Genomic DNA, 26,252 nt, shown 5'->3' on the forward strand with positions numbered 1-26,252 from the left:
GTGATGCTAATACAGTGAATGGGCCAGCATAGGGCTCAGGCTTCATGGCGCCAAGGAGCCTGTCAGGACCACTTGAGGGAATCCAGTCCATCATGCGCAAATGTAACTATTTATATGCTGAGATTTGAGGATCACCAAAGGCCCGCTACCCTCTTCCTCCACCCCCAGAAAAGTCCCCACCACTGCTGAAATTCTTATAGGCCATTCCTTTAGGTTCAGATTGCTTTGGTGCCTACTGAAGGACAAATACCTTCTTAGGAAGGGAGACCCCTCCCCCACATTAAGTACCCAGTCAGCCCTTAACACCTTAGGCAGAGTTACTTTGTCAGTTGAGCTTTTGGCACCAATGAGAAGTGCAAGTTTGAGTGGCTGTTGTGGGAGGGGGGAGCTGGTAAAGATCAAACACAGGATGCCACTGTTTAGGCACAGCCCTGGGTGGGGGCCTTGTGAGGCCTGCGGCAACAAATGGAAAATCCCCAGGGCTTGGTAGGAAGAGGATGCTGCAAAAGCACCAAAGCAAACCTCACCTAGTTCACGATTTTGCTAGAGCCAGCCTCTGCTGTCCACTTCACTCAACCTACTACTGAGACTAAGGTCTCCATTTAAAGCAATGATCCAGGGCCCTGCCCCAGGAATAAGGGTGTCCCAGATCATTTTTCTCTCAAGGTTGTCCTCCCGCCCTGACTCTGAGCCCCAGATGTTTCCAGATCTCCCAGCAGAACTGGTCCAATCTGCCTGTTTTCTATTTCCTCCTCCTGCCTCCTTTCCCCACCTCCCCTGCCCTTCTTTCTTTGAATGCTGCCTGCCATGCTTGGGCACCAGGATGAGAAGCAGTCGGCCACCACTCTCCTGGTGGGACCCCGTCATGGCATCAGCCATGTTATTGACCTCAAAACCAACCTCACCACTGTGCTGTCCGAGTTCAGCAAGATCAGCAAGATCCAGCTGTTCCGGGAGAACCAGGGCGTGGCCCGGGTGGAGACCAGCATCATGGATGCCAAGGTAAGGCCAGCTTTGAGGGCTCTTTCTCCCTCGGGACAGGCCTTGAGAACAGAGGAAGACGTACATTTGAGAAAGAGAGGTTGAGCCTGTTAAGTGAGGTTCAGTGATTCGGAAGTGGTTCAGACCCTGGGCCCCTTTGGGCTCATCTTTCTTTCCCTTCTCAACCCTGTGGGACATGCTGTCTTGATCACATATTAAGGTCAGCCAGTGCTAGGAAAGGCTAGGAAGTGTCAGATCAACTCACGAGAGGTCTTCAACAGAGGGCAGGGGAATTGGAGAACTTGGAGCTACCCCCAGGCCATCGCTTCCCAATCTTTCCTGTGTCGCCGCACACACAGAAAATTACATTCTTGTGAACACTGGGTAAATGGATCAGCCCCAGAGACTCTGGCCACCCCGGGCCTTGCCTGGCTGCCCCAGAGGCTGAAGGGATATGTGCATACCACTTGAGGAGCCCCGCCATAGACACACACACACACTTGAAATCATGGAAAAGGAGGTGTCTGAGTATGTAGACAGAACCGAGGGGGCCTGGGAAGACAAGAAGCAGGCAGGGGCTAGTCCCCATTTCACCTCTCAGACTCCAACCCTTCCAGAACCTTAGAACCTTTCCCATAGATCAGCTCCTTCAGACCAGCAAGCAGCTGTCGCCTGTGCAGTCTTGTAGCCGTGGTCAGCCGCCCCCTCCATGGCTCTCCTGTTTGAACACCCAGTGACCAGTGTGGGTGGGGGTCAGGCCTGCCTGCCAGCTGGCGGAAGCTGTTAGAGGAGGTGCAACTTTCCTTTCTTAAAGGATTTCCCAGGGGGAGATGTTGTTAGCAGATTAAGAGGTAGAGTGTTTGCTATTTCTAAAAGAGCAAGTTATTTACCTTATTTTTATCTTTGTGAAACCCAGAAAGCTTTCATATGTTAATTTTCCACCTGTGATTCACAGGATTCCCATTGGTTTAGGAACCTGCCCGGAGCTGATGTTTAATTGGCTTTGTGGCCATTTCCTCAACCAATGATTGCTGCCCTCCTCAGATGTTGTTGGGTGAAAAACCAAATGGACAGGGAGGGGGCAGGAAAGACAAGACACACAGGGGAGATGTGGCTTCCTGAGACATAGAAAGGGTTTAAAACAGAAAAAACAGCTTTCCAACTGAGTCTCCCTCTGTGTTCTACAGCTGCTTCTCAACATTGGCAGCACAATAGAGTTTCCTTGAGAGCATTTTAAAAATACAGATGCCTGGGTCCTGCTCCCAGAGATTGTGATTTAATTTGTTGGGGTGCAGCCTGGGCATCATGATTTACTTATTTTTCAGTTCCCCAAGAGATTCTGTAGTACATCCAGGTTTGAGAACCACTCATCTCTGGGACCAGAGCTCTGGGAGGAACTAGGCCAAGCAGGGGGTTAGTGGGTGTTGCCTGAGGGAGGAGCACTACTCTCATTTCTGGTGGCAATCCAGCCTCAGTTGTGGGCATGAATGCTGCCTTGGAGGGGCTACACTCTTACTGGGGAGACTAGACTCACAAAGACACATGACCTGCATTAATAACACAACATCAGAACAGGTATGGAGCTCTGGAATCAGACAGACCAGATTCAAATCCAAGCTTTACCACTTCATAACTGTGCGGCCTTTAAAAAGTATCTTAATCTCTCTGAACCCTGATTTCCCCAACTGCAAAGTGGAGTGCCTCTCTCAAAAGGTTGTCGTTCAGGATTAAATGAGAAAATGAACATAAAATGTCTTAGCACACTGCCTGACACATAGTAAGTACTCAACAAATGAGACCTGCAATTTTTTCAAAAGCGAAACAGCAATGAAAAAAAGTTAATATGAAGTAAATTTTGTAAATAAGTATGATGTGGAACATGGAACAAAAGAACAGGAAAGGGTTAACCAGAACTGGCTTCCCACAAGAGAGTGTTTTAAGCTGGATCTTGAAGTGATAGGCATGGATTAGCAGAGAGAAGTGGGATGTGTTCACAGGCAGAGAGCAAGCATAGAAATAAGCAAACCATATGTGCAGGTCGATAAGCATAGTTGCTTGGCTGGAGAGGAGAATAATGAGAAAAGAGATTGGAGAGATTGGGGTGAGCAGAACAAGCTGGTTAAAAGCTTCGAAGGCCAGTCCGAGGATTTTGGATGCAATGTGATAGAATAGTGGAAATCCACTGTAGGCCCTTGAGCAGAGGAGTGAGAGAATGAAAGCTGACTTGGACCAGTGTGCCAGATGTATGGGAGCAAGGCTAGTGTGATACTGGGGAGGCAAGAAGTGGATCATGGTGCTAGTGCGGGGGTGAAGTGATAAGGGCAGGGCCTGAGCTGGAGGAACGCAGCGGTAATGAAAAAGAGTGAATGTAAAACATATAGAATCACTGAGTGTGGATGCATATCCCTACACACATTCCTCTCTTGCACATACAATGCACACGTCTTATCATACCTAACCCTTATTGCCCGCTGCCTGTATCCTGAATGCACTCAAGAATGATGCTATGTGTGCAGCACACAGAGGGTCCAAATCATGGGAGGGTGGAGAGGTGAGAGAATACATTAGGGGATAAATGGGAGATCATTTTGGAGAATGGAGAGGGCTAGGAGAAGGTTGCACTTTGCTGAGTGGGAAACAGAGAATGGTTAGGTAGATGATGCAGCCATAATGTGGTAGATAGTTCAGATATGCCCTACTTTAGGCAATTGATAAAATGCATATGAAAAACCAGAGGAGAATTATCCACTTTACATTAGAATGTTTCTGCTTTGTAAAAAGATTTGTCGTGTGAGGTAAGCAGAATAATAGCCTCCAAAAATGTCCATGCCTTAGTCCCCTGAATCCATGAATATGCTGTGCTATATGGGAGGAGGAAATTAAGGTTGTGGATGGAATTAAGATTGCTAATTAGCTGACCTTAAATTAGGGAGATTAGCCTGGGTTATCCAAGTGGGCCCAGTGTAATCACAAGGGTCCTTATAAGAGGAAGAGGGAAGCAGAAGAGAAGGTCAATGTGATGCGATGTGAGAAGGACTCAGCCTGACCTTGCTGGCCTTGAAGATGGAGGAAGGGGCCATGAACCAAGGAATGTCGGTGGCCTCTAGAAGCTAGAAAAGGCAAGGAAATCCATTTTCCCCTAGAACCTCCAGGAGGGACACAGCCCTGCCGACACTTGATTCTAGCCCAGTGAGACTCGTGTCAGACTTCTGACCTCCAGAACTGTAAGAAAATAGATATGTATTGTGGGGCCGGCCCCGTGGCCGAGTGGTTAAGTTCGCGTGCTCCGCTTTGGCAGCCCAGGGTTTCACTGGTTCGGATCCTGGGCGCTCGACATGGCTCGTCAGGCCACGTTGAAGCGGCGTCCCGCATGCCACAACTAGAAGGACCCACAACTAAAATAAACAACTATGTACTAGGGAGATTCGGGGAGCACAAAAAAAAAAAAAGATTGGCAACAGTTGTTAGCTCAGGAGCCAATCTTAAAAAAAAAAAAATAGATATATATTGTTTAAGCCACTAAGTTCATGATAATGTGTTACAGAAGCAACAGGAAACTAATACACCATAAGATTCCTTCAAGTAGGAAGCTCTCCTACACTATAGTAAAGATAGGGTTTGGTTGATAAATGGTCTACTCACATGCAACTTTTGCCACATAAAATCAGGGGCATCTGTAATCAGAGATGTCTGCTGTGTGCATCACTGGTTAGAAGTCATTGCCCTTTGAAATGGACAGGGAGGTATTTAGCCCCTTCTCAGATACAGTGGCTGAGGCAGGATCAATGATGTATAGTGGTGGGAGGAAAAGAGGAAGATTGAGGAAGCAAAAAGATCCAGGTTTCCATTTAACAGTCTTTTAGTAAGAACCTACTGTTGCTAGAAAGCATGCTAAACCCGGTGGGAGATAAAAAGATGAACGAAAAGAAAACACATGGCTCCTTGTTCCCTCAAGAAGCTTCCTGTCTTATAGGAGAGAAAGAAGTACACCAATACATGGCATACTGAATGAGGTACCGTAGGAGGGTACCAAGAGCATGTTGGAGTACAGAAGAGGGTAAAATTAATTCTGGCTGGGGGATTAAGAAAAGCTTCCTGGAGGCGCTTTATATCAGCAGTATCTGTGGTTACTGAGGGGTGCCTCTCTCCATAAATGTACATAATGGGAAGGATTTGGGAGGACAGAGTCTGGGAAGCTCCTTGCTGGAGAATGGCTTCCCTGGGCTCAGTAAGAGTCTATCCTTAGGGTCAGTGTCGTGCTGGAACCAGTTTGCACAGGAGCGTAAGAGCCAGATGGGCACATCTCTCCCCACGCTGCCTTCAGTGATATCACACTGATAACTTGGAAGTGGCCATGGCGGGAGTATATACGCCAGGGAAACACTACAAATCAGAGAGCTGGTTGTTAACCGTTTACCAGCACACCACTGCATAGGGTACACTGAAGACTGAATTTCCTTAACAAGGAACATGGAAGTTAGAAGCCAGATTTGGCTCATTTCCCCCTAGATATGCCACTCTGGTCTGGGAATATCCTGGAAGGGCCTGGTGAAACTAAGACTATTTCCTTAAATCAGTACTTCTCAGCTCTGACTGCACATTAGAATTATGTGTGAAGATTTAAAAACCACTGGATGCTTGGGCCCTTCCTCTCAGACCATTTAAACCAGAATGCCTAGGGGTGAGGCCAGGGGTATATAGGTGTTTAAAGCTTCCCGGGTAATTCTAATGTGCCCCGGGCCTGAGAACCACTGCCTCAATGTGATATTCTGCCTTGCCCACCAAATTGGCTGGCTATGCCCGATTAGCCTTTCCCAGTGCTGTGGAGGCAAGAATCCAAATGTACCAGTCCCCTGGGACTCAAGGACCATCATCTTGTACCCTTCCCCTTCTGACCCCCTGCATTCCCATCCTTCTCCTGTTTTCAGGGATGCTAGAGTGAGCTGACATTACCCCAGGGCCAGTCCCCTCCCTAGCTGGCTCCCAAAGTGCCGGGTGCCTTCAGACTCCCAGAGCACCCTTGGAAGGAGATGGGGCTGAAGCATGTCGGATTAATCCCTGCTGTACCTTCTCATGACTGGCCATGCCTCCAGCTCCATTCTCCTTTTCTCTTTTGCATTTGAAGATGGCTCGGGCATATTTAGTTATAGTTCTCCTCAGCTTACTTGCTCGTAGTGGAGTGAACGTAAGGTAGTATGCAGGTATCTTTCTCCAAGAGACAGCAGTCTGACACTGAGATACCGTTGGGCCATTGCCATACCCCATTACCACAGAAGCACACAAGGGGGTAAAACAAACCATCAAAGGAATGTCCCAAGGGATCTCTTGTGGCCCAATGTCTCTCCTATTCTCATGTTTGAACTTTATTGCTCTAGTGCTTGCTGTAGGGACAAGTATTACATTAGACATCCTATTTGCTTAAAATCCTGTTTAAAATAAAATGTTGTTTTTGAAGGTTCCTAAGAAAACCTAGTCACCCTCTTTGCTTGCCTGCCTTTGATTTGGTTTTTACCCCTGCTGGCAAAAAGCGCATCTGCCTTCCTTTTACAAGCTGCATTTGGCCCGTGCTGGGGCCCAGTTGGCTGTGTGGGGAAGCAGAGGAGAGGCTCCTGATATGCTATGCTGAGCCAGCTGGGGATGCACTTGGCCCTCTCTGTGCACAAGATTTTGCCTTTGTGCTGCTTTATTACCGACATTGGGCTATATTGGGGGTAAGAAATAAGAGGGGAAACTGAAGTGAAGCCAGCCAGTTAAGCCAATCAGCCAGTTAGTCACTCAGCCTCCGATCTGTCCGTTAGCCAGCTGCCCAGCCAGCCAGGCAGCTAACCAGTCAGTATATCAGGCTGTTAGGCATTCTGCCTGTCCTGAAGCCAGCTTGTCAGCCAGGGCATCAGTGAGTCAGACTGCCCTGGAACCAGTTAGTCTGTCAGTCTGTCCATCAGTCAGCCAGCCAGTCAGCCTGTACTTTGGTCAAATGGTCCCTCGTTCTATTTGTCAGCCACTGCCATTTTCTCAAAGAAGCTCTCTCCAGCTTCTGAAACCAAATTAGTCACACATGCACACATCCACACCCACCCACCCACACGCTGATCCAGGACATTCTATGTTCTGATAGCTCTCTGTACTTTCCCCTCATAGCACTGATCATACCTTGCAATCACATTCATTTGTGTGATTATTTGGTTCATCTTGTTTCCTGCTAGATTATAAGTTCCGTGCAGTCAGGAACTGTGTTGGCTCTGTTTGGGGATGAATAGCTGCATTTCTCAGTGGGTCATGCTGTCCATGAGCCATCTAGACAATGCGTAGCAGCTTGCTGAGTGGACAGAGCAGGGCACAGGAGCATTTCAGCCAGAGGGAACAACATAGGTTAAGGTATGAAGGGGTAAAAGAACATAACATCTCTGACAAACTATAAATGATGTGTCATTGCTGGAGCATAAGGTGATGGACAGTGATGGGAGGAGGGCACAGGCAGGGTTAGTGGGAGATATGCTTGGAGCTATAGCGTGGGGCCAGGTCCTCAAGGGTTTTGTGTGACATTGGAAGGCACTGGGGTTTAGGTGATGAGCTATTGAAGATTTGAAGTGTCAGGGAGAGTTGTGGTTTAGAACACACCTCAGGAAACCATATGGAGGTGAAGTGGAGTGAAGTGGGTAGAGACTGGGGGCAAGGAGGTCAATCAGGAGGCTATTCAAGGTCCTGAGGTAAGTATGTCCCCACCTTTTCCGTATCACAAAAAATGCCATGATTTGTGTGGCACACTGGAATACACAGTTGAGGCAGCTTGTGGCCAGAGGCAACAGGACCCAGAGGCTGAGGGGCTCAGGATCTCATCTCAGCACACCTGTGACCATTCACACATACTTCGAGAAATTGTGGTCTTAGAGGAAGATGTTGAGGGCCTGAAATAAAGCAGTGGCAACAAAGATAGCTGTGATGTCTGTGAATGCTCCTGAGGTAAGCCTAGTGAGTCTTGGACCCTCGTAGTAATGGTGGTAGCAGCTACCCACACCCAAACCTCCGTGGATTCTTCTGCCATGGGTGGCAGGGAGTGAGGCAGAAAGGGGTATCTCACTCTGCCCCCACCCACATACCCTTCCCCTTCTGTCTCTACTTTGTTGTACACAAGGTTGACCATTCTGTTGTGATTGAGAAGCATCCATTAACCAAAAGTATAAACATCCCTTCTGACCCTTCCTAATAATGACCCAAAGATAACATCTCATACCTGGTCTGTTTCTCACTGGAGTATAGACAGTTCCTTTTCTTCCCTACAGTATCGCATGAGCTCCATAGACATCATTAACTCATTGCTTATGGGGCAGAATCCAAATGCATTACCCTGGCATGCAGTGTAATTGGATACACAATAACTATTAAACAAGTCAAGATAGGATTCAATCCAGCACAAGCTTGTGTGATATAGACACAGCACTGTATGACTTCTGAGATAGGTAAAGAGTTTTAGAGGGAAATAGACTGGAGATGGTGATTTTTGAATCCCCAGCACAGAGGTGAAAGTTGATGCCCTGATGGTGAAGAACGGTGAGTTGAGGACTGAGCCTGGGGCCTGGACTGGGCTGGGAGGTTGTACAAGAAGAGCTGACCAAAGAGACAGCTGGAGATGATCATAGACTGCAGAACCAGAACACAGTATCACCTCATGGAAACAAAAGCCAAGAGAAGAATTTCCAAAGGAGAAGAGGATTACTGTTAGCAAAGGAAACAAGCTGAAAGGTGTGAAAACGAATACAAACTATTGTATTTAGCTGGAAATAAGCTTCACTCCTAGATAAGGTGGCAAACTATGACCCATGAACCCAACCTGACCCACAGCCTGTTTCTGTAAATAAAGTTTTCTTAGAACACCGTCACACCCATTTGTTTAGCTGACAGATTATCGATGGCTGATGGCTGTTTTCACACTACAGTGGCCGAGTTGTTGCAACAGAGCTTGTGTGGCCCACAAGGCCTAAAATATTTACTATCTAGCCCTTTACAGAAAAAGTTTGCCAACCTCTGGTCTATATGAACTACAAAATATTCAGCTGAAGCTATGTGTCACGATCCTGGGAGATAGCAAAGAAAACTGGTGCAACTTTAGCTAAAAGCTGAGCTGGTTTGGATTCAGAATTGTTCCCAAGGTGATGATCCAGCCAAAGAAGGCTAGTCTAGTTGGTAACCAAGTTCCACCAAGTCTTCATGACGTCCCTTTTTACTGCCACTACCCTAGTAGAGGCCCTAATCGCCTCTCACCTAGACCATTGTAGTAGCCGCCTCACTGGTCAGAGAAGGGACTCATTACCTCTTTTTAATTCTTTTAGCTCTTAATGCCTGGTCTTCGAACCCCCAAAAGTCAAGGTGACCCACGGCCCCATGGCTCCTTCTTCAGCCAGTGTCATCAGTGGTCACTGTCATCAGTGGTCTTTATCTGGAGGTCCCTGCCCTATCTCAGGGAGAATGCTCCCATGGCTGACTTCAATCTGACCCAAACTTATTTTCAAGCCACACTTTAAAAATTATAACACAGATATTGGAAGCTTTCTAGAACAGGTGATGATTTTTTTTATTATATCTTTTTTTTTGGTATATCATTGCCAGGCCTCTGAAGCAGTCAGCTAGCTAACCCCAGGATTAGTTTGACTGATTTAGGGTCAGGGACAGAAGTCAATAGACTCTGCTTGTATTTCCCAAAGTGGGTTAAAAAAAATGTCACTACCATGAGATGTTCTACGAAAATAGATTTTTTGATCAAATAATTTGGAAAAGTTGGAATACTAAAACCCCGCCCTTGAAGTTTCACAGTACACGTTAATATATTGAAGGATCTGAGAATTCCCATAAGTACAACTATCTGCATAGCTTTGTTTAACCCAGTGTTTCACACATGTATTTGACCAAGGGACTCTTTTAAGGAGCACCAATTAACATCTTGAGGACTCTTCCTCAAGATGAGGAAATAGAGGAGAGAGGAGAGAGCGTGAAGGTCTGAACGGTGCCAGTGAGGACTTGATTGCATGGAGTGTCCATGTCTGGGAAGCTGTTCTGGGTATCATAGCAGGTTATAGAGATGAGCAAGAGACAGTTTGTGTATTCAGGGAACTTCCTATCAAGGATGTTCCCCAGTCTAGCCTTGGCTCCCAGGTTCCCTCCAGCTCTCCCAGCTGGCCTGTACATCTGCCAAGCCCTGATAAACCCAAATACAGCCACACAGCAATCATGTGATGTTATATAAGTTTAGTCTTTCTCAGTGAAGGTGGTTCATTAACTGTGTAATTAAAGATTGATTTAATTTTGACACCTGGGTAAGAGTTTACTATAAATAAATTTTCAAATCGGAAGAAATTATTTGGCAGGCCATGTGCCTCAATTTTGGGTTCAGAAAGTATGGTTCCCACAACTATGCAAGTCATCGATTCTTCACTGTCATCCTCCAGGAATTGAACCTGCCTCCTTCCTTCCTGTGTCCTCATATTTCTTCCCATCTCTCCCCCAGCCTCTGGTGCTGTTGATGGAGTGGCCCGAAGCCACCAACTTTGCCTGCCTGATTGCGGGGTACTGCCGCCTCCTGCTGGATTCCAGGAAGATGGTCTTCTCCAGGCCCGCCAGCCAGCCTCTTCCACCTCCAATGATCAAGGCAGGTAGGGCTCAGCCTCGGTTTTCAGTGTGCCGGAGGCCCTTTGGACCCTGGAGACATGGAGGGAAGAGCTCTGCTGCCTTAGTGCTTACCCCATTCTGCCAGCACCTGGTTTACCAGGAGCCGATGCTGTACCACTGTGTCCTACCTGGCACAAGCCAGTGGGAAAGATAGCTGGCCTTCAGAAGGGGCTGTCCCACAAAGGATGCCTTTGACAACACATTGTGATTGAGTCAGTGAACGACTGTAAGATAAAAATAGCAAACAAGTGATAAATAGAACCAATTAAAGAATCACATTGGATCTAAGGCAAAGCTTTAGAGGCACAGTGACCTAGAAGCATGGATGTTCTGGCTTAGTTGAAGTGGAGGTTGAAAATGAAGATAAAGTCTTTCTTTTGTTCATCATAGGGAGCATTGACAGAGCTGCCTGAAGTAAGAGGCCATGGAAGGCTGGGGTAAAAGACTGTGCAGGCCTAGAATAGTCTAGCAGGAGGCTTGGAGACAGGAGGGGATGACTACTAAGAACAAGGTCAAGTGCAGCCCCCAAACAGAAGGCGTCCCAGTTAGTCAACTCAGTGCAGCCACCCCTGGGAGCTGTCCTGGTGATGGCACAAATAGGGGCTTTGGGAAAAATCAGCTCGGTCCAGATATTGCTGCCCCGAACTGAAGTGGGAGGAGGAGGAGATGCAAAGAACAAGTACTCCACACACTAGACCTAAGGCTCACGTATAGGCAGCAAGTGCTCCCCCACCTCAGAACCCAAACATCATGAGTGGAAGCTGAGACTTACCACTCAGTCATCACCCTCCTCACATGGTGAAAACTCTCCATCCACTTGCCTTGCTGCTTGACTATTTCTTCTCTCTTCAAGGCTCTTGGTTTGCAGTGTGGTCACATCTGATCTAGATCAAGGAGTTTGAGAGTAGAAACACCCTCCTGATGGATGACCCAGCACCCAGTGGGCTGTGTACTCACACACACCCTCTCACCTCATTGTCTCTTCATCACAAACATCATGGCAAGCCCATATTTACATCTCATAACATTGTCCACAGGAATTAGAAGGCAATCCACCAAACACAGACTTGGGAAAGGAGAGGTGGCCCAACAGCATAAGAAGGAGCCTCCACATAGAGAAGCAAAGGAACTGACTTGGAGTAGAAAGAACCCAGGGGCTGAGTTGCCGCACGTCTCCAAGTGAATAGTTCCAAAGTAGGCAGCTATACGTAGTATCAAACCTATGATGGGCAAACAGTGGCAAAGCCAGCATTAGCATTGTCAGTGTCACCTGTGGTCTTCCTCTCTATCATCACACCCAAGTGAATTATACCTCTTACTGAGCAGGTTAGAGAGGGAGAAAGGGAAAAGGGAAGGCAGAAGGAAGAGCCTGGAGCTCAGCTGAGGACCAGATGTGGAAGTTTGGGTTGTTTGGGGAAGATCCACTTTCCGAAGGCTCTGGGGGCTTTGTAGTCCCACTCTGCCTGACAAAGGGTTTCTTTCATCCTGTCAGCACCCTAGCTAGTGTTGTCCTTAAGCATTCCCCTTGCTGTGGGGACAGTGGCATCAAGTGAGGGACATGGGCTTCCTGTGTCCCATTGGTCTCACTGAACACATTGCATGTTGCATCCTGTTGTTTTTCCAAAGGCAAATTGATTTCATTGGATTCTCTTGGAGGTGTTGCAGCCTAGAAAGGAGGCTCCTACAAATGGTAGGCATGGCTTTAGAGCCCCTCCCTGATTCCTGAGAGCCCCCTTAAGCCTGCACAGTGACGGGGGCTCAAGCTGCCTCTAGCACAGGTCCATGCAGGAGCTAGATGGACCACAGTGATGTCCCCACTGTTTGTAGTGCTTCACTTCCCCAAGGGCTTGAGTCCATGCCTGGGCCCAGCTGTGTGGCCTTTTGGACTGTTAGATGCTAGGTCAGCGTCAGCCACTGAGTCCTCTTGGCATGTGGGGCAGGGTGAGCCTCATGGCTCTGCCTATTGGGTGCTGGTGTGCACATCATATTCCCATGGCCCCAAGGATGGGAAATGGGGACAGCAAGCAGCACTACTGAAGAACCCTGTTCCCAGGTTACAGTGAGGGGCCATCAGTTCCTGGTACAAAGTTGAGATCCATTTCCTCCATCGGCCCCCACTTTCATCCCAGAACAGAAGCCCCAGTGTTGGCTGTTGTTCAGCAAAGGCCTCAAAGGAACAGGTATCCTGCCAATCTCATCTGGGCTTTTCCCTCAGGGGCCAGAGCTCCAGCCCGCTCAGGGCCTGGTCTCTCTGGACGGCTCTATATTCTTGTCCCGCAGCAGCTGCTGGCTGCCAGCTAGCCCAACTCAATGCTTAGCTGACTGGGCCTTAAGGATGCTGTTAAACCAGCAACTGGGCAAGAGAAAGCATCACTTCTACTCTGAGAGCCAAAAAAGAAAGGAAAATGGGGACAAGGATGTGAAGGGAGTACCTCTTGGGCTTTATCAGTAGTTTCCCCAAAGTAGGTATTTCATTTTTTCACTAAATGACTACTTCTCAAGTTCTCATTATGTGCCAGGCACTGCAGATAGAGCCGTGAATAAGAGACATGGTCCTTGCCCTCACAGAGCTCACAGTCTAGTGGGGGAATACAGACAGTTAAAGAGTAATGCCAATGCAGTAAGTGCCTTTGTTCCTATACAGGGGAAATTCCACTGCCACAACAGAACAACACCTGAGCTCGAGGGCATGGCGTAGAGAAAGGCTCAAACAAATGCCACTTCTCCTCTTGTATCGGGCTGGTGAGAAATCCAGAGGCAGGTGCCATCTCTCTCCAGCCTTGAGCTCCTTGTATCCTGGGGAAATCTAGGAAAATAGGGTTTTGGGGGCCCCAGTTGGAGATCACTCTATTTTCTCCCATGGTTAGAAAACAGTTTGGTCTGGTGAATCGAATATTCTAGTTAATGGCTTCTATACATCCCATACATGGCTTACTCATTTTCATGTAGTTAAAACTCAACAACATGCACAGAGTACTAAATCTAGACGGAACATAACAGACCCTTTTTTTTGATGATAATTCAGAAAGAACATGAGGTTCTCGCAAGGTCTCCAGGTCATCATTATGACCAGTAATGATCATCAGACTGTGGAATACAGCAAGACCAAGTAATAGAAAGCTGGTTGAGTCAATGTCATGCTGACTGTATGTTTATGTATATAAAAATAAACTGCATATATTTTTGAACATAGCTCCAGTTGGATCCCCATTCTGTTCTTTGCAAGTATTTTTTTTGTCAGTCTTCTGAGTAGCTGAGTACAGAGGGATAGACTAGGGCATCCCTCTTGGGGAAAGCTGATGAGCAATTTACAGCAGATTTGTAGTCTGGGAGGCACACTGTCCCAGCCATCAGCCGACTGCACCTGGCTTTACTGGCATTTCTAACCTTCCGTCTAGAAGAGATTTGCCCTTCTACAGGCACATTTTCTCCTCCACACAGCCTCATGCTGCTGCTCAGATCTGGAAATCACAGTACCAAATGATAGGGTTGTGCATCACCTGGCCTTGACAGCCTGGTGTTGGGAGATGTTTCCATCTTACAGGGAAGGAAGCCACCCTTAGACCACCAGACCTGGCCTGAGAGAAGTCACCAACTGCTTATTGGACATGCCCCCAAGAGCCACCTGTGATGGCAGCTTATTGCCAGGCTGACTACACTGATCATTCAGCTGTCTCAGGTAGTTAGCACCTGGTGAATGGCCAGGACCTGTGGACAACGCCTTGGAGTAGAGACCTCCTGAACTGGTAGTTCATGCTCCTGGCTCACTGTTCCTCTAGAGCACTTCTTCCCTAAGGCTCAGAGGGTCATTACATACTATTCCCCCAGCTGACCCAGAGTTCACTAGATCTAGCCACTAAGGTCTGAATTGAACCCACTCAATGTAGCTACATTGACTGGATTTAGAGGGGCAACATGGTGTATGGAAAACAGCAAGGACTTGGGATCTGAAGTCACAGAGACTTGGGTTCCAGTCCCAGATGTGCCGTATCTTAGCTGTGTGATAATGAGCAAGTTCCATAAACTGAGTCTCAGTTTCCTCATCTGTACACTGAGGATAATCATAGTACCCACCTTCTGAGGGATTGACAGGATCATGTGAGATAAACCCCATAAAGTCCTTTTGAATGCAGAGCACATTTTTGCTCTTTTTATAATGATTGAGAGTTCATCATGTGCCCAGTGCTTTGCTTTTTTTTTAATAAACAGCTTTATTTAGATATAATTTCCAAGCCATAAAATTAACCCATTTAAAGTTCACAACTCAGTGATTTTGAGTATACTTAATGTGTTCACAGGGTTGTACAATCATTGCCACAATTTAATTTTAGAACATTTTCACCCCTCCTAAAACAAACACTGTACCCATTAGCACTCATTCCCCATTTCTCTCCTAATTACCACTCAGCCCTAAGCAACCACTAATCGACTTTCTGTCTCTATAGCTTTGCCTATTCTGGACATTTTGTATAGATGGAATCATACAATATATTGTCTTTTTGTGGCTGGCTTTTTTCACTTAGCATAATGTTTTCAAGGGTCATCCTTGTTGTAGCATATATCAGTACTTCATTTATTTCTATTGACTGATAATATTCTGTTGTATTGATATACCACGTTTTGTTTATCCATTCCTCAGTTGATGGACATTGGGTTGTTTCCACCTTTTGGCTATTATGAATAATAATGTTATAAACATTCATGTACAAGTTTTTGTGGGGACATGTATTTTCATTTCTCTTCGGTATATATCCAGGAGTGGAACTGCTGGTCAAATGGTGACTCTATGTTTAATTTTGAGAATCAGTCAAGCTGTTTTCCAAAGTGACTGCACCATTTTACATTCCCATCAGCAATGTTGGAAGATTACAATTTCACCATATCCTCGCCAACAGTGGTCATTGTCCATCTTTTTTCTTACCTCCATTGTAGTGGACGTGAAGTGGTATCTCACTGTAGTTTTGATTTCCAGTTCCCTAATGATTAGTGATATGGAGCATCTTTTCATGTGCTTATTGGCCATTTGTATATCTTCTTTGGTGAAGTATCTATTCAAATCCTTTGCCCATTTTTAAATTGGTCTATTTGACCATAAATATGAGGGTTTATTTCTGGACCGTCAATTCTATTCCATAGATCTATGTGTCTGTCCTTATGCCAGTACCACACTGTTTTGATTACCATTGCTTCATAGTCAGTTTTGAAATCAGGAAGTGTGAGTCCTCTTCCTTTGTTCTTCTTTTTTAAAATTGTTTTCGTTATTCTGGGTCCCTTGTGAGTCCATATGGAATTTTGTATTAGCTTGTCAATTTCTACAGAGTCAGCTGAGCTTGTGCTAGAGACTGTGTTGAATCTGTAGATCAATTCATGAAGTATTGCCATCTTAAAAATATTGTCTTTCAATCCATGAACATAGAATGTCTTTCCATTTATTTCAGTCTTCTTTAATTTCTTTCACAAATGTTTTATAGTTTCCAGTGTACAAGTTTTGCACTTCTTTTATTAAAGTTTAACCTTTATCATGTTGAGGAAGTTCCCTTTTATTTCTGGCATATTGAGTTTTATCATGAAAGGGTGTTGGATTTTGTCAAGTGATTTTTCTGCATCTATTGAAATGATCATGTAGTTTTTGCCCTCTATTCTATTAACATAGCGTATTACATTAACTGATTTGGGGATGTTAAATCAGCCATGCATTCCTGCAATAAATCCCACTTGGTCATGGTATATAATTATATGTTGCTAGATTCAGATTGCTAGCATTTTGTTGAGGAGCTTTGATTCTATATTCATAAGAAATCTTGGTCATAGTTTTCTCGTGATGTCTTTGGTTTTGGTATCAGAGTAATATTGGCCTCATAGAATGAGTTGAGAAGTATTTCTTCCTCTTCTGTTTTTTGGAAGAGTTTGTGAAGAATTAGTATACATGCTTCTTTGAGCATTTGGCAGCATTCACCAGTGAAGCCATCTAGGCCTGGCCTTTCTTTTGGGGGGGCAGGGGGCGGGGGGGGTGTGGATTTTTAATCACTAATTCAATTTCTTTCCCTGTTATTGGGCTATTCAGATGTTCTATCTTCTTGACTCAGTTTTGCTAGTTTGTGTATGTCTAGGAATTTGTCCATTTCATCTATGCTATCTAATTTGTTAGCATAAGCTTATTCATAATATTCCCTCATAATCAATTCCATATCTGTAGAGTCAGTAGGGATGTTCCTTCTTTCATTCCTGATCATAGTAATTTGAATCTTCTGTCTTTCTTGCTTGGCCTGTACAGCTAAAGGTTTGTCAATGTTATTCATCTTTTCAAAGAAGCAACCTTTAGTTTCGTTGATTTTCTCTATTGTTTTTCTATCCTCTATATTTCCTTCTGCTTGCTTTGAGTTTACCTTGCTCTTCTTTTTCAAGTTTCATAAGGTGGAAGTTTAGGTTATGAATGTGAAATCTTTCCACTTCTTTTTTTTTTTTTATTTGTGAGGAAGATTGGCCCCAAGCTAACATCTGTTGCCAACCTTCCTCTTTTTTCGCTTGAGGAAGATCGTTGCTGAGCTAACATCTATGCCAGTCTTCCTCTATTTTTTGTATGTAGGTCACTGCCACAGCATGGCTTGTTGAGTGGTGTGTACGTCCAGCACCCAGGATCCGAACCCACAAACCCTGGGTCACCAAAGCAGAGCGCATGAACTTAACCACTATGCTACTGGGCCAGCCCTGTTGTATCTTTAAAGATTTTTTTTTTTTCCTTTTTCTCCCCAAAGCCCCCCCGGTATATAGTTGTATATTTTTCGTTGTGGGTCCTTCTAGTTGTGGTATGTGGGACGCCGCCTCAGCGTGGTTTGATGAGCAGTGTCATGTCCGCGCCCAGGATTCGAACCAACGAAACACTGGGCTGCCTGCAGCGGAGCGCGCAAACTTAACCACTCGGCCACGGGGCCAGCCCCTGTTGTATCTTTATTTTAATTCATGTATTTTCCAATTTCTCTTGTGATTCCTTCTTCGACCCATTGGTTATTTAGGTATGTTTTGTTTAACTTCTACCTATATGTGAACTTCCCAAATTTCCTTCTGTTATTAATTTCTAATTTAATTCTCTTGTCTTCAAAAAACATACTTTGTGTGATCTTATTCCTTTTGAATTTGTTGAGGCTCATTTTGTGACCTAACATATGGCCTATCCTGGATAATGTCCAGGTGTACTTGAGAAGAATGTATATTCTGCTGCTGTTAGGTGGCATATTCTATAGATTTCCATCAGGTCTAGTTGGTCTATAGTGTTGGTCAGGTCCTCGATTGCCTTGTTTATCTTCTTCCTAGTCGCTCCACCCATTATTGAAAGTGGTGTATTGAAGTCTCCAACTATTGCAATTGAATTGTGTATTTCTCCTTTCAATTCAGTCAGTTTCTGCTTCATGTACTTTGGGGCTTTGTTGTTAAGTGCCAGCACCATGCTTTTGTGATGACTATAAGCTCTAGTGAAAAGCAACACTGACACATTGACCCTGTCAGATTGGAATTTGGAAGTATTGAAGTTTTGTTTTCCAGCATTTTGACGACCTCGATGAACTGTGGGGTAATGGTTAAAAACATGGGTTTTATGGTCCCTCAACCTGGGCTCAAATCCCAACTACCATTTATGACTCCTGTGACGTTGGGTAAGGCACATAACCAACTGCATCAGCTTCTTCCTCTGTAAAATGGAGATAATGATAGCACCTACCTCATTGGGTTGTTGTTAGGATTAAATGGGATCATGTGTGACGACCTTAGCTTAAGTTAGTACTTCCTTGCCATCTGTCTGTTTATCTGCTGATAGCAAAGTAAGTTGGCATTGTCTCAGTATATTCTCACAAATAACATGGAGAGGGGCCCCAAAACAGACTAAGAGAGAAAAGCCATTCAGAAATAAAGCATTTGCTATGGATAATTCTCAGATGCACACACTTACCATCATTAAAAACTGTTGACTAGAATATTTTGCAACATGTATGTGTAGGAGGTAGGCTGGCCCTGCATGAAGGCAGAGGAGTAATATGATTGAGGAATTATAAGGATGCCACCCTCACATATGCACATCCCAACATCTCTCTCATACGCTTTACACATTCAGATGCCCAGAACTCTACTAGTAGAGCTCTTTTCTTTTAGGGTCCCTCCATCGACAGTCCTCTTTGAAATGCAAACTGTTGGGCATTGTAGATAGCCCGTTTTGCACTTTCCCACTAAAGCACTAGTAACTTGTCATATTTATTTCCTTCTGCCAAAAGATTCAACATAAAACAAATCTCACCTCTTTAAGTGTGCTTACAGCTGACTCTCAGACCAGACATACCCATGTAAGAGTCCAGCTGTGCCCAGACACCCAGGTGTTCACCTCATGTCTTTTCCCATTTCAGAAGCGATGGGGCTGTTAGCAGCCCAGGCCATTTGATTCTACTCACTCTACTTTCAGGGTCAGCAATGACATGGCCAATTGACTCCCCTTTCCCTAAGCTCTAGCAGCCAGATAATTCTCTCTCTCTGTACCTGCCACCCAGTTGTGTGCCAGAGACCTGGGCCAGAGATGCCAAGGTTGCTCAGCCACAGTCCTCAGTACCAGGGCTCATCTGTTGATTCTCTTTCTGGGTTTAGATTACATGCACAGCGCCCACCGCCCTGTCACTGGGGGCCACCTGGGGAAAAAGGAGAGTAGTTATGTGGGCAGCGTGGGCACCAGCCCCAGGAAGTCGAGCCGCTGCACGCCCCCACCTGCCAACTCTGAGCTTGTCAGCTTTTGCTACCTCCACATGCGGGAACAAAGAAAGGAGCAGGAAAGCCGGACGGATGTCAACGAGAACTTAATCTTCTTTGAGGAGACCAGGCCCCGGACCAAGTCTGACCCCACGTCCAAAAGCTCTGGCCAAGGTTACACTGTGGTCCCCGATGACTTTGATGCAGCCAGCCTAGACCACGAGCCTTGTGCCAGCAGGGCCCGGTCCTACACCTTGGACAATTCCCTTGGGGCTGAAGCCCTGAATTTCTACTGTGACTCTTGCAAAGCGAAACTCCAGGAGCAGCTGGGCCCTCGCAAAGCAGGGAGGCCTGGCTCCTCTCGTGACAATATGGTAGACTTGATGTCCCTCCCACCCCCTGGGAGTGAGGAGGAGGAAGAGGAGGAAGATGAGAGCACTTCTCTGTTGCCTGCCATTGCTGCCCCACCTCCTGGTTTCCGTGACAACAGTTCTGATGAGGATGACCCCAAGCGCCGGGCCGTCCAGAGCCAGGAGCAAGGCCGCCACCTGCGTGGGCTCCTGTATGATGAGATTCCGGTGACACTGATTGACAGTGTGCAGACCCGGACAGTGCGAGATCATGCCCAGGAGCTAGATGATGCCCTGGTGTCCACTCTGCAGGCTCTGGAAGCCCTGGCAGCCTCAGAGGATGGACCACATCCCCCACCCCCACAGACTGCAGGTAACAGCCCGTTCCTCCTCTCTCTCGTCTCCCCTTTCTTCTCCCAGCTGGGCAGGGCCAGCAGGTGACATTGCTTCTTCCCAAGCAGAGGTCAAAGTCACCGCAGTATAGCAGGGCAGTGGATGGGCCAGAGGCAGTTCAGAGAGGGTCAGGGGAGCAATGACACTGCAGCAAGGATCGGCTGCTCAGCTCTAGCTAGAGCTCTGGCTCTCGCCATTCCATTTCTGGAAATGTCTTGCAGGTGGACCCCAGGGATTGGGGCTGTGACAGCTACGGAGCCAGGCAAGGATGGAGGATGAGAGCAAAATTGTGAGAGACATAGAAGACAGGCAAAGAACGTCCAGCATGCACATGACTGGAAGAAAAACAAAACGACCAACTAGCCACCTAGTGACCTGGGAGCCAGGAGCCATCACTGCTCAGGGCTGAGGGCTTTATCCTACCTAAGAGCATGGGCTCTCAGTCAGACGCACCCGAGTCCTGGCTTCTTCACTCACTTTCACTGTGACCTTTGGCAAGGCATTTCCTCTCTGAGCCTCCCTTTTCTCATCTTAAATGAGGTTGATAATAACTGTCATATGACATGGGGTTGTTGTGAGGATTAAATGAGATCGTTCATGCAAGGCACTTACACACTGCCTAGCACATAGTAAGGACTCAGTAAGTGGTAGCTACTATTATGAATTATTATTTGGTGGGAGAACCATACAACATGCATGCTATTCCCTGTTATAGACACACATGCATCCATCTTGTAGACAAACACACGTGTCAGACATGTACCCATAGTCACACATACACCTTAAAAAGAGGAGGGAAATGATACAGCAACAGAAAAGGACTAGGATGGAATGAGGCACATGAGAGAGCATGTGAGGCAGGGGAAAGTAGAGGAAGAGAGTGGGGTGAGAGGGAGCCTGGCTGCCCAGGGAGAGTACAGCCCCTGCCTTTTGTGTATGTGACGGCATCCTTGGTGTCAGGCAGCTCCCATGTGTTTGGCCCTCGGGGCTGGCATTTCTCTTTCCTCAGACTTGAGCTCCCAGCACTAGCTGCTCCCAGGCTTGAGGCCCATGTGGTAGCCAGAGTGTGGGCAAGCTCAGCTAAATGGCCTCAGCTGCAAGGACTGTAGGCAGGCCTGGCCAGATGCGAGGGCCAGAGAGAGAGGGACCTCTCTTTGCCAGCCCTCTTCAGGACAATTAACAAAAATTTCCTAGCTGTTGAATCTAAAAATAGTGATGATTAGCATGGTTTTTTGCATGTGATTTGCATGTTAATTTGCCATCAAACTGCCCAGATCTTCTCTGTGCCTCTTTTATTTCTCTTTCGGATTCCAGCCCTTCATAACCCCTCTCCCACTTGCCTCTCTTTGTCCCCTCCCCTCCACTCCTCCCACCCTCAGTCCTGCAGTCCTCCCAGGCCTGACTGGTTTTCCCTAGCTTGAAATACTGCTGGCTAACCTCAGCCCCCATAAACTCTTCACATATAGTTGGAAAAGGACTTGATCTGAGTAAGTGCAGCAGCCCTACCCCTGTTCCCCCAGGTCTGATTGTGCTGGCCACAATCACTCCCGAATCATCGCTGGACTCGGGCCACGAAACCAACTCTTCGGAGCTCACGGACATGTCGGAGATGATGTCTGCCATGAAGCAGCACCAGAACACCACCTACTTCCTGGCCCAGCACCTCAACAAGGACAGCCTCCTGGCCCGCAAGGACCTGCCCTTCCGGATCCAGAGCTGCGCAGCCCAGGCTGTTATCACGGCCCCTTATTCTCTCGGGCGCCCGGATCCCAATCCATCCCTCCAGCCAGCTGTCACAGGCCAGAGTCCTGGCCCCCCTGGCGCTCGGAGGAAGCTGCCCCAGTCAGAGGCCCAGTCTCAGCGAGAGCGAACATATGCCTTGGCAGTGCACCCAGCACTGTCCCCACAGCTTAGTGAGCAGAAAAATCTGAGCCTGCTGTCCCCAGTTCCTGAGGACAAAGGGCCTGGCCACCCTAGGGCAGGCCTAGAGATGTCACTGAGGGCAGCCACACCGTCCCTCAGTGAAGAGCAGGTCTGTGAGCTAAGGGAGAACCTGCCAAAGGAAGTCAGATTGAGCCCCAAGCTTATCCTGGACCCAAAGGGCAGCGTGACCCCAGCCATCATCTCAGCCGCCCTACAACAGGTGGTTCACACTAAGAGTCTCCCTGCCCCTGGCGGGGCTTTGGGGAACACCCCCAGCAGTGGGGAGAGAAGGCTGGAGGCCAGCGTGGGGAGGCCAGAGGCAAGCATGATGAGCAGCAGTGCCAATAAGAATCTTAAGTTCAAAATGAGCCCCAGTGCTCCAGAGACCTCACGGAATTCCCAGCAGCAGTTGAGCCCAGAGGTCTCTTCCGGCTCCAGAGCACCCACAGGCAGCCGGGCTGACAGCCTGCATCTCTCCCCACAAGAGGACAGGCTGCCTGTTCAAAGTTTCCCTCCCAAAAGCTATCTGTCACGAGCAAGTCGAGAGTCAGTGGGCAAGCAAGCTGCAGGGGAGGTGGCAGGCAAGGGCGGGCCAGAGGGTGCTAAGCCCTCCCTGCACAAGCAGGGCACCATCTCTGGCCAGGGGGAGAAGGGACAGCTGGAGAGCACGTCCCAAAGCAGCAAGCTGGAGGAGACCAGCCTGGTCCCCCGAGCCAGCTACCCCGTGGCTCTGCAGAGCCCTGGCTGCCAGCCGCGAGGCCACAGCCCCAGCTGCCAGCCCCGTGGCCACAGCCCCAGCAGCCAATCCCGAGGCCAGAGCCCCAGCTGCCAGCCTCGAGGCCAGAGCCCACTGAGGTCCCAGGCTGCCAGCCGGCAGGTGAGCACCATGCCCTCCAGGAAGCTTGAAACGACCCTGGATGGCGCGCACTCAGCCTCTGAAGGCCCGACAAAGCCCAAATCATCCCGAGGTCCTTTCCGGCTACGCAATTTATTCTCTGCCACCTTCCCAACCCGCCAGAAGAAGGAGACTGATGAGCGGCAGGCCCAGCTGCAGAAGGTAAAGCAGTATGAGCTGGAGTTCCTCGAGGAACTTCTAAAGCCCCCAAGCCAGGGGGAGCTGCCAGGCACCGAGTACCTGCAACCCCCGGCCCCAGGCCGCTGCAGCTGCCAGCTCCGAAGCAGCCCGGTGCAGCAGGGGCCCGGTATGTCCCGAGAGCAAAGGCGCAGCTGCGATTGCAAGCGCATCTGCCGGGGGGGCCGCCCTCAGGCCCCCCAGACACCAGCGCCCGGCCTTCGTGGGACGGAGAGGGACAGGGTGCCCCCCACCCAGAGGCAGCCAGAGGCTGGCCCAGGCTTAAGCCTCAGCAGCCCCACCCATGTCCGGCGCATCCGCTCCACCAGCCTGGAATCCCGAGAATGCCGATCGGAGCCTGAAAGTGGTGTTTCGTGCCTGACCACGTGTGCCTCGGGGGGCGAGTGTCTGGGAGCTCCCAACTACAGGAAACTGATGCGCCGCTACAGCATCAGTGAGCTGGACCAGGGTGACAGGGCCTCACTGACCTCAGACGTCTACCCACACCCACCCCTGGGCATGCTGCCCAGGGAGGCCAAGGAGGTAGAGGCAGGCCTCCCCCTAGGCTTGGGTCCCAAAAGCAAGTCTCTGGAGTCACCAACCCTGGGAGACCCCTCATACGTCCAGGTTGCCCCTGAGACCAAAGGCCCCAGACAGATGGCCGTGTTCTCACTGCCAGAAGAGGTGTACCGGAAGCCTGCTGAGCTGGATGAGGACAGCGAGAGCAGCAAGTGCTGCTCCATCCGCTACTGCTTCTACTACCGCAAGTGCGACATCGCAGATGACACCAGCGATGGCAAGGATGAGCTCTCCTACTCCATCCCCATGAAGATTCTGCCCGGCATGAAGTTGGATGAGCAGGTGGTGCCTGTGGTGAGCAGGACCCTGCAGGTGCTGGATGCCGCCACCTGCAGCAGCAGCAGCCCCGAGGCCTCCCGTACCCAGGAGATTGACCTGCGGGTGTCCACCTTTGAGGGGAGCCTGGCCAAGATCAATGCCCTGCGGGCCCATGCCTATGGCCTGCCTGACGGCTTCCTAGCTGCCCGGCTGGACACCAACGAGCTGCTGACAGTCCTGCGGCAGTGTGTGGCCAGCCCCGAGGCCCGGGCCCCCAAGCCCTACGTGTCCCAGATCTCTGAGTACAAGCTCGAGCTGGCTCTCAAATTCAAGGAGCTGCGGGCCTCCTGCCGTCGCGTGGCCAATGTGGACAAGAGCCCCACTCACATGCTGGCAGCCATCACGGGCAGCTTCCAGGTGCTGAGCAGCCTCATTGAGACCTTCGTGCGGCTGGTGTTTATCGTGCGCTCCGAGGCCCAGCGCCAGGAGTTGCTGGCCAAGGTAGAAGAGGTGGTGAGGAACTACACCTTCCTGCTGCGCGCAGCTGAGGAGTCCACCGCCCGGAGCCTCAACCAGCAGCAGCAGCAGCAACAGCAGCAGACAGCAGCTATAGGGGCGGCCACAGGGCACCCACCAGGCTCCCCAACTTCAGCGACTGTTATGAGCACATTCACTCGCTCCTTAAAAACCCTTATTAAGTAGGGCATCTGCCCAGGCCTGCCCCCCTTCCCCAACCACAGCCCCAGGTTTGAGCTTTGTGGTCCTTGCATCTTGTGGTGAGTGTATGTGTCTGCTGGGCCAGTCAGGGTCCAAGAGCCTTCAGTCTCCAGGGAGTGAAAACTCCCCGAATTGAGGCTATCCCTGAGGGCTCCAGGCAGCTGCCACCCTGGGTGTCCTCACCCCTTCCCTGGCCTCTGGGCGTCACTGTGAGGGCCAAGGCCCCTCTACACCTGCCGCCTGCCGCAGAGCTGTATTTTATCTCTTTTCCAGGGCTGAGAGGTGCCATCAGGCTCACTTCCTGCTCCATTTTGGGGGCCAGGGGAGCCAGCACCTGAAGCAGGCAGGCCCACAGGCCTTCAGCTCCTCCTGGTATCTGCTCCCCAGGGAGCAGTGTCAGTAGCAGCAGAACACAGCGCCGAGCGGAGGGGAAAGGGCACTCGGCCCAGATGTGCCCGCCCACCCTGAGCTCACACTCACTCGGCAGGAGCCACCCCGCAGGGCCCATGCCCGGGTGGTAGGTCTGCAGAAGACAGCCACACAGGGCTGTTTGCAGCCGGCCCAACAGGCTGGCAGCCTTGGGAGCCCTCGCCCCCAGGCCCAGTAGCTCCACACCAGCCATCCCCAAAGTGCCCTGCCCCTCACTGACGGGCAGGGAGGCTCAGTCCACTAGGGCGCAAGCATCTGGGATCACCCCACTCGTTCTGGGTAAGGTACCTGGTGAAAACGTCTGCCCTGGGGAGACCCAGCGCAGGCCCTGGAGCCCGCCTGGCCCAGCCCAGTGCAGGGCTGTCGCTGCAGGCGTGCGGCTCCTCTCTCAACATCTCTCTACCAGACAGACTGTCCTTAGGAGTTCGACTTAGCTATGGATTGGGGGTGGGGGGGTGGGGGGTTGGGGGAGGGGGGTAGGGGGTGGGGGGCGTTGATGACTATATCTTAAACTTCTGGAAGCTAGCGTGATATGTTAATCCTGAGTATATGCTTTTGGCTGTGTATTGACCCTGTGGATTTGTCTCTCTAAGAAAAGAAGCTGAGCGCCTTACCCGGTGCAGTCCTGCACCTCTCTCTCTCTCCGGAGTCATCTGGAAGGGAATTCACACTGTTTAGCATCCTTCTTGACACACATCTGCTGCCGTCACCGCCCCCCTACAACCTTCCTGGGAGTGAAGACACGGAGTCCCTACCAATTGTCCCACTGTAGGGAACAAAGAAAGCCAATGTTTTTCTCTATAGATTGCTTCTCATCCACCTCTCCATACCTCCCTGTTTCCCACCCGCTCGTGCCCTGTGTCTGCCTCTCTTTCATCATTACATGAGAGGCCCGTGTGAAATCCCCAATTCTTATGTGAGTTTTATAAAGATGTACACTGTGCTTACCCCCCACCCATTCTTGGTACCCCCAGCGCAATAAAGCCCCCCTGAGTGGCCATTTCTCCTGGCAAGGATTAGGGGAGCTCCTTCTACAGAAGCCAGCCCCCCTTCCTTGCCTCTCCTCCCACAGGACCAAGTTGTTTAATGGGCCAGAGATGCAGCCAGTGGGGACCCCTTTCCCCCGCGACCACTGCCAGCCCGAGTGCTGATATGGTCTTCCTCTT

The 26,252-nt window shown here is 49.1% G+C and overlaps 1 protein-coding gene across 14 annotated transcripts in view; it reads left to right on the forward strand.

The window, feature by feature from the left end:
• Positions 1–25,530, forward strand: part of FRMPD3 (FERM and PDZ domain containing 3) — a 124,859-nt gene extending 99,329 nt beyond the window's left edge. For 13 of the 14 annotated variants that reach the window (XM_044763589.2, XM_044763590.2, XM_044763595.2 and 10 more), the window contains 4 exons: positions 823–1,002; positions 10,481–10,625; positions 19,267–20,088; positions 21,629–25,530. In XM_044763589.2, coding sequence (XP_044619524.1) covers positions 823–1,002; positions 10,481–10,625; positions 19,267–20,088; positions 21,629–24,642 — 4,161 coding nt within the window. In that variant the 3' untranslated portion in view covers positions 24,643–25,530. The remainder of the gene's footprint in view (positions 1–822; positions 1,003–10,480; positions 10,626–19,266; positions 20,089–21,628) is intronic. The other variant, XM_014854647.3, reaches the window with a different exon arrangement.
• The last annotated feature ends 722 nt before the right edge of the window (positions 25,531–26,252 follow it).

This window comes from Equus asinus, chromosome X (assembly GCF_041296235.1).
Source record: "Equus asinus isolate D_3611 breed Donkey chromosome X, EquAss-T2T_v2, whole genome shotgun sequence".
Classification (NCBI taxonomy): Eukaryota; Metazoa; Chordata; class Mammalia; order Perissodactyla; family Equidae; genus Equus; species Equus asinus.